The sequence below is a fragment of the Odocoileus virginianus genome, chromosome 9 (assembly GCF_023699985.2).
Source record: "Odocoileus virginianus isolate 20LAN1187 ecotype Illinois chromosome 9, Ovbor_1.2, whole genome shotgun sequence".
NCBI classification, from domain to species: domain Eukaryota; kingdom Metazoa; phylum Chordata; class Mammalia; order Artiodactyla; family Cervidae; genus Odocoileus; species Odocoileus virginianus.
In genome coordinates, this window is record NC_069682.1 from 52,512,875 (window position 1) to 52,526,094 (window position 13,220).

The following is a 13,220-nucleotide window of genomic DNA, read 5'->3' on the forward strand; positions in this document are numbered from 1 at the left end:
GTTAAAACATACTGATAAAAATCACCGATCCTGGTTGATGACAAATTTGTCCTGCACAGTCACATTTTCCTGAGCTTATAAAGTGGTCCAAGTGGAGGGAAACTGCCCATGTTTATCATATGCAATTGGCTTTGACAAAGAGCTAGAGAGTTGTCTTATGAACAGATGAAAAAGATGCTGTGGTGGGGCTGTGTCCTTATCAGGCTCATCGTCTCTGAATGAACATTGCCCCTCTTTCTATGGCATAGCCTCCTAGTTTGCCATTTCAAGAATTATCAAAAATAATCATCAATATGGATGCACAATGATAAAAAGTTTATATCTTTCCCAGTTGGACTGAAAGACACTCCCCTGTGTCATTTCCCCTTACGAGCAAGAAAACATAGTCCCCTCTGACAATTCTGGATCAGTGCTTACCATCATCAACAGCATGAGCGATGATAACATAAATGCTGTCATTGACATGAGGAGATTCGCGGTCAACCGGCTTCACAGTGATGACCACCCCAGAGCGCTCGTCTATGCTGACCCAGTTTGCGGGATCATAAGCCAATTTGTATCTTGCAGAAGAAAACACATGTAATTTTTAAAATTAAAAAGTTACATTAAGAGACAAGTCAAATAAACCACAGCAGACACAATTCCCATTGTGAATCTGGGAAATTGTAAGAACCTCTGTTAGGAGTGTTCCTGGCTCTGATGAAGGCCCAGAGACCTGAGACCCAACCAGAGTGTCAGATCAGTATTCACTGAACACCAGGTGTCCTGTCCTTGTCGGGCTGCACATAACTCTGTCCACCTCAGGGAAAACATTTCATCCTGGAAAAGAGCCAATCTTCAGTTGCCTGCAGGAGCTGGTGGCTTCATGTTAAGCCAAGCCCGCCCTTGCAACAGAAGCACAAGACTATATTAGCCCTGGAGCCTAGAGGATTCACACGTGGGTAATACAGCCAGGCAACATGGCTGTCTACATCCTGCTTCACTTGTGTGCACCTGGTAACCATTTTAATGGATGAGCACACCTGGCCTTCCAGAATTCCCCAAGATTTGTCAGAGTCAGAGGGCAGGCATCAGAACCAAGCAGAACCATCGGAACCCAACCTACCTGCTGAGAGACCCAGAGAAGGAAAGGCCTGGACCCAAACAGAAAAGACGTCACTCCCCAAAACAGCGGAGGACAGGGGGTTTCATGTGCTTTCTCCTCCTCATCACTTAAAGGCCCTGGAAAAGGTCAGTAACTCTCCCTGTCTGATATTTGTCAAGTCAGGGTTTACAAAGGGACCAACATACTCTAGAGACAGGAATACAGCCCTGAATCAGATTTGGGGTCTCTGTGGGTATCCCCCAGAAGAGGTCCAGGCAGGCACTAGGAGCATCGGCATCATCTTGGAACTTGTTAGAAATGCAAATCTCGGTCCCAATCCCAGACCTCAAAATCAGAGACCCCAAGGGTTAGACCCAGCAAAGGGCATTTAACAGGCCTTCCAAGTGACCCTGATTCATACTGCAGTTGGGCCTCTTTAACTCAGCACTTGCCTGCATAGACCTGTGGTGGTCTGGAACTCCAGGGTAGCTGCCCCCAAGGATATAAGAGAGAAAACTGAGAAGCAAGCATCAGGAAATTTTTATAGTCAGTGGCATTACTGTGACCACCAAGCACATGATCATGTTTTTGTAATTTATCTTTTAATATTTTATCAAATTATTATTCCACAGTGAACTGGAAATTTTAAAAAGCAACAGCTGGTCCTTCTCAATGGTTAAGTCAAGAAGCATTGCTCTAAGGAAGAATCTCAAACTCTAGTGCCCACAGGGGTGTCCCGAGCAGGTGCAAGAAATGAGCAAAGCTGGTCGGATAAGGATTGGTGTCAGTTGATGAGCAAGAGGTCAAAGGGACCTCCCCCCGTGCCCCTGATGATCATGACCCTGTTGGACACAGACCCAGTAATGCCAAATCTTCCTCTTTTTCAAGAATATTTAGATAATTCAGGTTGTTAGCATACTCTTGATTTTTAAATGCTTGCAGCTTTATTATCTCTGTCTTTTTATTGCAGTAAAATGCACATAACATACAATTTACCACCTTCACCATTTCAAATTGCATTCAGTGGGATTAAATATTAATACATCACACTGCTATGCAACCATCACCACCATCCATCTCCACAGCTCTTTTCATTCTTGTAAAATTGAACTCTATGCCTACTAAACAATAACTCTCCATTTCCCCTCCTGCCTGACTCTAGAAATCACCATTATATTTTATTTCTTTATGAGATTTGACTACTCTAAGTACCTCCGATAAGTGGAATTGTACAGAATTTGTTTTTTTGTGACTAGTGCATTTCACTTAGCATAATGTCCTTAGGGTGCACCCATGTTGGAGCCATGTTGGAGCATATTGCAGAATTCCCTCCATTTTTAAGGCTGAATAATATTCCATTGCATGTATGGACCACATTTTGTTTGCCCATTCATTATCAATGGCTCCCTGGCTTGCTTCCACATTTTAGCTACTGTGATTAATGCTGCTATCAACATGGGTGTACAAACATCTCTTTGAGGCCCTGTTTTCAGCTCTCTTGGGCATGTACCCAGAAGTGGAATTGCTGGATCATATGGTAATTCTATTTTTAATATTTTGAGGAACTCCCCTACTGTTTTTCTCGGAGGCTGTATCATCTTATATTCCCACCAGCAGTGCCCAAGGATACCAATTTCTCCACATTCTCCCCACCACTTGTTTTCCATTTATGGGTTGTTTTTTTTTTTAATTGGAGGATAATTGCTTTACAATGTTGTGTTGTTTTCTGCTGTGCAACAGTTTGAATCAGCAATTGAACTGAGGTGGTTCAAATCTGATGAACCTAGAGCCTGTTTTCTGTTCTTTTTTGATGGGTGTGAAGTGATATCTCACTGCAGTTTTGATTTGCATTCCCCTCATGATTAGTGATGTTGAGCATCTTTCGTGTGCTTGTTTGCCACTTGTATCTTCTTTAGAGAAATGTCAAGTTTTTTGTCCGTTTTTGGATCAGGGTGCTGTTGTTGAGTTTTCAAAGTTCTCTATATTTTCTGGATATTAATCCCTTATCAGATGTATGACTTGCCAGTGTTTTCTCCCATTTTGCCTTTGTATTCTGCGGATAGTGTCTTCTGATGCAAAAAAAAAAAAAAAGTTTCGGTTTTCATGAAGTCCAATTCGGCTATCTTTTCTTTTGTTATCTGTGCCGTTGGTGTCATTTCTAAGAAATGATTGCCACATCCAGTGTTGTGAGGTTTTGTCCTAGGATTTCTTCTATAGTTGTATTAATAATAGTTGTATTACTTTAGGTCTTAACACTTACTTACTTGATCCATTGTGAGTTAATTTTTAAAATAACTTTATTTATTTGCTTTTGGCTGTGCTGGGTCTTCATTGCTGCTCAGGCTTTTCTGTTAATTGCACTGAGCAGGGCCTACTTTCTAGCTGCGGTGCAGACTTCTCATTGCAGTGGCTTCTTTTGTCGCTGAGCACAAGCTCTAGTGCACGGGGGCTTCGACAATGGCATCCACCCCTAGAACACAGGTTCAATAGTTGTGATGCATGGACTTAGTAGCTCCACTGCATGTGGAATTGTCCCGGATCGGCAATCAAACCCGAGTCTCCTGCATTGGCAGGCAGATTCTTTACCGTTGAACCAGCAGGGAAACCCTTGAGTTAATTTCTGTATATGGTGTTAGGTTTTCTGTTTGTGTCTTTGGATATCAAGAAAGCCTCTTGAAGATAACACAGAGTCAGATCATGTGTTTTTTATCCATTCTGCCAAGCTCTGTCTTTTAACTGGAGAGTTTAATCTTTACATGTATAAATTAATTACTGATGAGAAGGGAATCAATGTCTTAATTTTTTGCCCACCCCGGCTCCCACAGGCTGTGTATCCAGTTCCAGGGACAGAGGCACAGCTGCCTTGCATGGGGCTGGATGTGAGGGAGGCACTGTGCTAAGAGCCAAGATGAACCACAGTGAACCACGGTTTGCACTATCTTCCCTGGAAGTTGCAAGCCTTCCACAGATTCCTGAGTTCCAAATTCAGTCCATCAGACAAATTCTGCCAGCACCGTCATTGTCCAGATGGGGAAACATTCCTGGCACTCTTCACTCTGCCACCTTCCTGGGGATTGTGGCAACTTCATTTTTAAAAAAACAAAACACTAATCAATCCAAGTATCCATCAACAGATGAATGGACAAAAAAAAACGTGGTATATACACATAGTGGAATATTATTCAGCTTTAAAAGGACAGAAATTCCGGCACATGCTAGAGCGTGAATGAAACTTGAAGACACTATGCTAAGTGAAATATGCCAGTCACAAAAGGAAAGTCTGTGTGATCCCATTTATGTGAAGTACTTAGAGCAGTCACATACATAGAGACAGAAAGGAAAAAGGTTGTGCAGGGTCCTAGAGGTGGGGGAGCATGGGGGGGGGTTATTGTTTACTGGGTGCAGAGTTTTAATTTGGGGGAATGAAGAGATGGAGGAGAGATTTTGCAGATGGGTGGTGGGGAAGGTGCAATGTGACATACAGTATAAATGTACTCAATGTCCCTGAACCACACACTTGAAAACAGTGATAGTGGTAAACTCTATGCACATTTTGCCACAAATGAAAACACTTCTGCTGGCCAGAAGCCACAAGGCTGCCAGTTTACAACATTTGGTAAAGAGGGACTGGAAATACATAACAAATTATTTTAATACAGGAAAAAGACTGTAAAATAATTTTGTGCTCTATGCAAAGGAAATGAACAAGTTGAATTCCTCCCATGAGGGTCAGAGGACACTACAGAAGGAAAACTGCATTGAACCTGGGCTAGGGGAGTTCTGGGGAGGGTGACTTATGGCATTTTCACAACTAGGACGGAGTCGCCCTCAGGAGCACATAGAAGGAGCCAGTTTCAAACAGGAACCCTCTCTGGCACGTGGCTAATTCTGCATGAACTCCCACCCTTCCCAGTCCAGTCTCCCCACCTTATCTGGCCAGCGGTTCTATCTGGATCTGTGGCATTGAACATTCCCAGCCGAGTCCCCGGCCCTGCGCCATCGACCTCACTGACGATGAAGGTCCCCGGGTGGAAGGTGGGCGGGTCGTTGGCATTGGTCACCCGTACACTCACGATGGCGCTGGCTGAGGCCTGCGGGGGTCTCTGCAGCTGCCCCCCTTCACAGGAGAAGAGCGGCTCTTCGTTCTCCACGGCCACGACCAGGCTCCACGCTGGCTGAGTCTCATGGTCCAAAGGCTGCCACCCCAGAGAGAAGGTTTCATTAGCCCCCGTGGCTCTGCGGGCCGGAGGGAGCCTCTCAGCGTGAGTTGTCACTGCTAACCCAGCGCCTGTGGCTTCTGTGCCTCATTTATTATTTACATTGTCTTTGATAATGATCAAAAGACAGTTGTCAGCCCATTTTCAAATCATTTATAGAGTTCTTTTTTTTTTTCCCCTCCTTCCTCCTGGTTGAAAAGAGCCACCATCAGTCAGAGGGTAATGAAAAATGCAACAAAAACCATAACCTAATGAAACATTAATGTGACAACTCTCCTGCAAAAACCCTGTGGCGCTTAGGGAAATATGGATATTAATGATCATAGCTATTCAGGGGACAAAGTGGTCAGTGACTTAAAAGGGTTGAAAGACTAGGAATATTTGGGAAATCCAGCCCCAGGCCTTTGGCATGGAAAACCCACAGAGCCCTGCTATTCACAGCATGGTATGGCCCCTCAGCATCATCTGGGAGCTTGTTACACTGACAAGCAGAATCGGCCCCACTCCAGATATACTCATTCAGGTCTGCCTTTGCAGCTGAACCCCAGACTGACTCACTTCCACTTCACCAGAGGCACTGGTCATTCTAGGGTCTACCAAGAGTAATTAAGACTAAAGGCGCTGCAGTCAGACCGCTCCAGTCAGAACCCCTACTCCAGTCATGTGACTTCGTGAAAACAACCCAGCCTCTCTGGGCTTCAGTTTCCTCATCATTAAATGAAATAATAATACTTTATTGCAGGGCCAACTCTCTACTATGCACAGCAGGCATAGTGCCAGGAGCCCACAGTATTTTTATGTGTCCATGCAAATGTTCTAATTTCTTTCAAACCAAAAAGAAAAATGAACTCATGGGGTTCGAGAAAATGTTGTAAATGATTTTATCACATCGGGAGAAAGAAACACGTTAGGGACTACATAAATCTGCTAAATTTTGTCTAAAACAGACCCAAAGAATTTAATGTTGAAGTAACTGGTCATATCAAAAATAATCTTGAATACTGATACGATTTTGATGGGAGGAGCCATGAAGGCAAAGAGCTGAGGATCCACGCAGCCCTGCGCTCCTCACTGGCCATGATGACTTGGGACCCAGCAGGCCATGTGCTCAGAGCACGTGGATCATCTGTTGGCACCTACTTCATTGTCAGGAGTCCTACAGAGAGGGCCTCGGTATCTACAGCCACCTGCTCGGATACATTTACCTTGATAACACTTAAAATCCCTTCATTGGTCTCAGGATCCGTCGAAATGTCAAAATGTCCCTCTTCATTGCCATTCGTTATGTCAAACTTCACTCTCCACGCTGCTGTAGATGGTGAATCAAAATCTTGAACCCCGAGACGTAACACACCCTGGCTGGCCCGGCCTTCCGCAATCTGAATGTTATACTGAGAGAGATGATCATCATTGTCGTGGAGAAAAAGAAACACAGTCGGAAAAGAAAGCAGAGAAGAAGAAAGAAAACGTAGACAGATGACAACTTGGATGCTTCTCCTATGATTGAACTTGACCACTAAGGATCTGGAAGCCTGTCTGTTACAGCAGAAAACGTGTCAACAACAAATATCTCGTCCCTGTGACTGGATGCCCAAATAACTGAAGAGCTACATAACTTTAAAAGTGCCCTTCTCTCCAATGCAAGGCACCACTTTTTCAAATAATAGTACACACCTTAGTTTATGCTGCCTACAAAAATCTAATTCTACTAAAATAAAGCTCTTATGTATTTTAATTAAGGTGATAATCTTTCTAATACATATTAGATCTTTAAAATAGCTCCTTATTTAATACTTCTGGTGACAAGATAATTTCTCCAGCACATCAAAATAACAATGTGTATTTTTTCCAGCCCTACTTTCGCGAGTATAGCTTTTTACTAAGTTGGAGAAGGATTTTGAAACAAGACTCAGATATAATAAATATGTTTCAGTTATTACATACTGTTAAGTGAGATGCTTTCATTGGAAATATATAAACTTCGGTTTATACAATTAATGTTTTTAAATGACACAAAAAATAAGTGTTTGTAGCATTTGTTTATTCAACAAAGACTGTTGTGTACCAGATTCTGGTTTAGATAATGTGAACAAAACAGCAAAAATCCCATCCCCAAGGAGCTGAGAACTGAGTGTGAGTATGTTGGGGGGTCAGGTTGGGATTTTAACCAGGTCATCAGGAAAGACCTCCCTGAGAGGGGTCAGAAGAAAGACAGAAATACAATGGATGTTTTCCTCTTAAAAATTCATATGGAAGAGTGAAAAATTAAGAAGCTAAAAGCAGATCATGATGGGTTTTTATTTCCTCTCTTAGCAATCTTCTGCATTTTAAGTGGTTTCGTATTCCCAAACTGATTGGGACAGTGAGTGCCAGCACCTTCTTCAAGCCTGAGGACCTAGCAGCCTGCGAAATCTTGTGTGGAGCCCAATATATAAACCAGGTGATGTGGGGAAGGCCTGGCCCGAGTCTGCCTGCCCATCTTCTTATTTCAGAGCTCTGAACATTGTGGGTCAGGTTAGGGACAATTGGGCATGGTGGCAGACATTTCTGGTTGTCATAACTTGGGATGCTACCGTCCTCCAGCGGGCAGAGGTCAAGGATGCTATTGTTCAACATGCTTACAGGTCACTGGGCAGCCCCTCCCCACCCTCCCTATGCCTTCCTCCATCTCCAAAACATCAGCAGTGTGGAAAGTGAGAGGCCCTGAAGTGGACGGAGCCTGGATCCTCCGTCCTCCCCGAGCCTCAGCCTTCTCACCTGCAGAATGGAAAATGCGGCAGCTCCAACCAATGAAAACCTAGGGATTCCTGTCAATACTCTGAACACTGTTCTGGCACAAAATAGTAACAAATGTAGGCTCACATGATTGCTGTTAACTGGTTCCCTATCAATGCAGTTGACTTCTTGATTCTAGCTAAAGTTATTCTGCAGATTGCCTGTATCTTGGGTGATGGAGGAATTCCCTCAGCAAACAGAGCCTGGGGCATGGAGACTGTTCATGCGGGGACTTACGTGGTCCTGGGTGAACCTGGGCATGTGGTTGTTGCTGTCTTGCACATGCACATGAACTGTGGCTGTGGACGACAGCGGCGGGTTGCCACAATCCCTCGCTCCAATGACTAATGTAAACCGAGGCGCCGTCTACATGAGGAGGAAAAGGTAGGTGAAACCCTTCACACATGGGAAAAGGAAATCTAATACAGAAATGTTCCATTTTAGCAATTTCAGTAGCCAATCTAGCCACAGAGGGTTTCTCACTGCAAATGCAAACCCTAAGTCTGGGAGAAGGGAGAAGCCATTTTATTTTTCCAAAACAATAAAGTGCACATAACCTCATAATCTAAGCATCCTGACAGTCGTATTTCTCCACTAACACGGTCAATCCGGAAACCACTCTCTCTCAGTACCGGTGTTTGAGAAACAAGGAAGTAAAGCACTTGAGAGTTTGGAGTATTTTCTTGATCCAGATCCAGCGCTAACATCTGAAAAACAGGTTGACCTGGAAAGAATTTTTTTAATTGTTACTATTGGCCAACAGCAGCCTATCCAACCAGTAGGAGAATGATTCTTTGCTGAATGGCACTGGGGCTTACACCAGAATGGATTGAGTATGTAAATATAAAGGTCAAGCTATAGACACACTAGACAAAATGAAGAGGGATATTTAAATCGTCATAAGGTCAAGAAGGACTTTCTAATCATGATGCAAATACAGAGGCTTAAAGGACAAAATCGACAGATCAATTTTTAAGTGTGTGGCAAAAAAACTATAAATAAAAGGAAGGACATGATAGACCAGGAAAATATATTTGGAATACATGTTGGCAGACAGAAACATAGACATTCTTAATGTCAAAAGAGGAGGTTGAAGTCAAGAAGAAAAAAGGACAATGACGCTAACAGAAGTGGACAAAGAAAAGAAACAAGCAACTGAAAAGGGAACTAGAAATGGCCAGGAAAGTTATCACATGTTCAAGCACTTGGTAATCAGAGATGAACAATACACTAAGCCCTGTCATATGCCGCTGGGCTATGGATAAATTGCAACACTGAAGTTGTGTGTGTGGTCTGGAGCAGCAATTCTACCTGTCTGAATTTGTGCTAAGTAGGCAATGCTTGAATGGCACACGCTTTTAGCTCAGATATGTTCACTGAAGCATGCTTTGTAAAAATAACAAAATGTGACAATGAGATGTAAATGTGCAACAAAAGAAGATTGGTTAAAAATCTTAAAGCACATCTATAAAATAAAATATGGCACACAAGATGCTCTAGGAGAATACTATTAGGTTATAAACAGTAAAATTGCATTTTTAAAGAGAAAATTCTTAAATATGCACACATAAAAAAGCATGCTCATATATTTGTGTGTGTGTGTCAGTCACTCAGTTGTGTTCGACTCTTTGTGACCCCATGAACCATAGTCCACCAGGCTTCTGTCCATGGGATTCCCCAGGCAAGAATCCTGGAATAGATGGCCATGTCCTTCTTCAGGTCATATATTTATACATATGTAATATAAACACATATACATTTTGTACTATGATAAAGATGAAAAAATATGTAGATATACAAATATACATTTGTAACTGTATGTATAAATCTGTGAATATATACACACATATAAATGTAACATACCATGTGTGTATGCTGCTGCTAAGTCACTTCAGTCGTGTCCGATTCTGTGCGACCCCATCCCTGGGATTCTCCAGGCAAGAACACTGGAGTGGGTTGCCATTTCCTTCTCCAATGCATGAAAGTGAAAAGTGAAAGCGAAGTATACACACACACACATATGTAAAGTGCAAAGAAAAATATTGAAAGAATATAAACTAAAACTTTTAGCGGTACTTATCTCTAACTGGTAGCATTAAAGATGCTTCCTATTTTAGTCTTTTTGTTTCTTGGAATTTTCCAAATTTCCTAGAGACTGTTTTGCAAAATAAATAATTCTTTTTGTTATTCAAATAGATGCACATTTTAATGAGGATGGTTCGGATTTCAAGACTAGAAGAATCCTAGCTCAGGAATTTTAGATGCTATCTTGTTGCCATTTTACAGATGTTTACAGATGAGAACTTTGCAGCAATATGCAGGATTCCACCACCCACCTCTGCTTCTTCTTCTTCCTCCATTCATTTATTTTAGGTTGATATTTACAGGTTAGCCCTTCCAACTGACAATTTCCACATCATTTTGCTCTGCTGATACAAAATAAAGCGTGGAGACCTCACGGCATTTTGCTCTCATCCTGGGCCTGTGACCTTTGGGATGTGAACAGCGAGAGTCCCTGAAGACAACTAGGACTGAGGCACCCTGTCACTACAGAAGCTGGAAAACCGTCATGGCACAGAGAAGACAGGGACCCCCTGGACCCCACCACGCACACCTGCGGCGTGGTCCTCCTTCACACTGATGTTAAATTCCTTCTCAGGGAACTCAGGAGCGTGATCATTCACATCATTGATCCTGATGTTGATAATCAAGGATCTATCCACGATGTGTCCTGTTAAGCGATGGGCAACATCACAATAAACCTAAGAAGCAGAGAAACCATATTACTATTTCAGAACCATTGATTTGATGGCACGAATCCCATCCCAGTCAGTAATACTGTGTGCCCTACATCAGTATCCTCCAAAGAATGAAAGTTCCTGAGGGCAGAGGTCATAGGCTCTCCTTCACCTTGCGACCCCAGGACTGAGCGCAGACTGGGCACTCAACAAGTGTTTGTAAGACAGATCAATGAGCCGACTTGAAAAAATACTTCATTATTATTATTAATAGTAGGCTCAGATCTCAATTTCTCCACTTGTATCAACATAGGCAAGTTGTTATGAGCCTCAGTTCCTACATACTATATGTCTTGTGATTAGAAGTAAGCACACAATTGAATATTAGTGAAACGTTGCAGAGAAGACACTTAAACTTTGGGGAGAGGGAACATTTAAAAGCAACTAGGACTAGGAATTCCCTGCAGCTCTAGTGCTGAGGACTTAGTGCTTTCACTGCCATGGACTCAAGTTTAATCTTTGGTCAGGGAACTAAGATCCCCACAAACCCCACAACCAATAAATAAATAAGACTAGGACAGCTATGGGCTTCCTTGATGGCTCAGCGGGTAAAGAATCTGCCTACAATGCAGGAGACGCAGGAAACGAGGCTTCAATCCCTGGGTTGGGAAGATCCCCTGGAGGAGGACGTGGCAGCCCACTCCAGTATTTTTTTTTTCCACTCCAGTATTTTTGCCTGAAAGATCCCATGGACAGAGGAGCCTGGTGGGCTCCCATACAAAGGGTCACAAAGAGTCCAACACGACTGAGCAACTAAGCGTGCGTGCTCGCACACACACACACACACACACACACACACACACACACACACAGAGTATAATAAGCTAGAAATCATTAAGAAAGATAATTTACAACCCCAAGTGTTTGGAAGTTAAGCAAAGCATTTCTAAATAATGTACAGATCAAAGAAGAAATCACAATGGAAATCAGAAAATGTTTTAAACTGAATGGTAATTAAAACACAACAAATCAAAATGCATTCTCCTCTCATCACTCAAATATCAAACTCAGACTTTCTCTGCGTGCTTTGATTCTGTAGAAGCTAGCAGTTCACTAAAAGCTTGCAAAACAATTATTTACAGACACCCAACCATTTTTGTGTTTGGCAATAGGGATTTTTGAGATGTTCCTGTGCTGTAACTTCTAGGTCTCAAATTCCCTGTTGAAAGCATGTTACCAAAACACTTTTGCCTGAATTATATTCTGCTTACACAAAATGTTTAGTGAAATAAACATGTGGTTCTTTTATTCTTCACATCAAAGGCTTGGGTGTGAAGAAGTAACCGGAAGTCTTTCTGACAGTGTGGTGGTGTAAAAGTTTCTGCTTTGGTAGCATTCCTGGAGACTTCGGAGTCTCGCAAAACTCAACTCACAGTGAATCAGATTGGAGAAGTATTTATGGAATGAAAAGGTAGAAAGGAAATAAGCCAGACATTTGCCACTGACAAAGGAACAAACATGGCCATTGATCCGAGGGGTCGTGATCTCACAAGGTCTTGTGTATGTCCCTGATTTGTGCCCCATAACAGAATCACTGTCAAAAGCAGAAAGATCATGGGCCATGTCCATCATTCTGCCTCAGCCAAATCACATCTGTAAGAGATTCAAGAACTACATCATCACCCACTTACACAAAAGAGCTGTTACATGTGGAAACCAATAAAAAGGCTGCCTGAACCACAAGAGCCTTGATTCCGTTTTTTGAAAAGAACAGTACCCATCCCAGCACTGACTAATGATTGCTTGCTGGAAACGGCACTCTCTGGAACTGCTGAAGATGTAAGTGAATGGAAGCATCTTGAGAGGACAAGTATTCTTACACACCCCCGCTGCAGAGATCCTCCCATCGTTCTGCTCTGAGCAGATGCTAAAATCGGTGTGTGTGCATGCATGCATGCATGCGTGTGTGCAATGAAAGCTGAGGTGCCAGCGGGAATCCTTGGGTCCTTCTGTCTCCTTGAAAGCCAATTACACCCTGTTGTTACCATATTTTTTGCAAATGATTATGTGAAGTTGTGCGTGCATGCATACTAAATCCTTCAGTCAAGTCTGACTCTCTGCAACCCTATGGGCTGAAGCCCACCAGGCTCCTCTGTCCATGGGATTTTCCAGGCAAGAAGACTGAAGTAGGTTGCCATTTCCTACTCTAGGGGATCTTCCTGAACCAGAGATCAAACCCACATCTCTTGCATCTCCTGCACTGGCAAGCAGGTTCATTACCACTGGCCCCACCTGGGAAGCCCCATGTGAAGCTGTAAGGGCACACAAAATGTTAAATACAAAAACATATAAGCAAAAGCAACATTCTTAAGTCCACTCCTGAGGACATTCAGAGAGCATCTTTCT

The 13,220-nt window shown here is 42.8% G+C and overlaps 1 protein-coding gene across 1 annotated transcript in view; it reads right to left on the bottom strand.

Annotated features, from left to right (window-relative positions):
• Positions 1 to 13,220, bottom strand: part of CDH26 (cadherin 26) — a 45,444-nt gene that overhangs the window by 13,615 nt on the left and 18,609 nt on the right. The window contains exons 5-10 of the mRNA XM_020905152.2: positions 10,691 to 10,838; positions 8,634 to 8,800; positions 8,314 to 8,442; positions 6,507 to 6,692; positions 5,012 to 5,280; positions 418 to 560 (exon numbers count right to left, since the gene is read on the bottom strand). Of these exons, the coding sequence (XP_020760811.2) occupies positions 418 to 560; positions 5,012 to 5,280; positions 6,507 to 6,692; positions 8,314 to 8,442; positions 8,634 to 8,800; positions 10,691 to 10,838 (1,042 nt within the window). The remainder of the gene's footprint in view (positions 1 to 417; positions 561 to 5,011; positions 5,281 to 6,506; positions 6,693 to 8,313; positions 8,443 to 8,633; positions 8,801 to 10,690; positions 10,839 to 13,220) is intronic.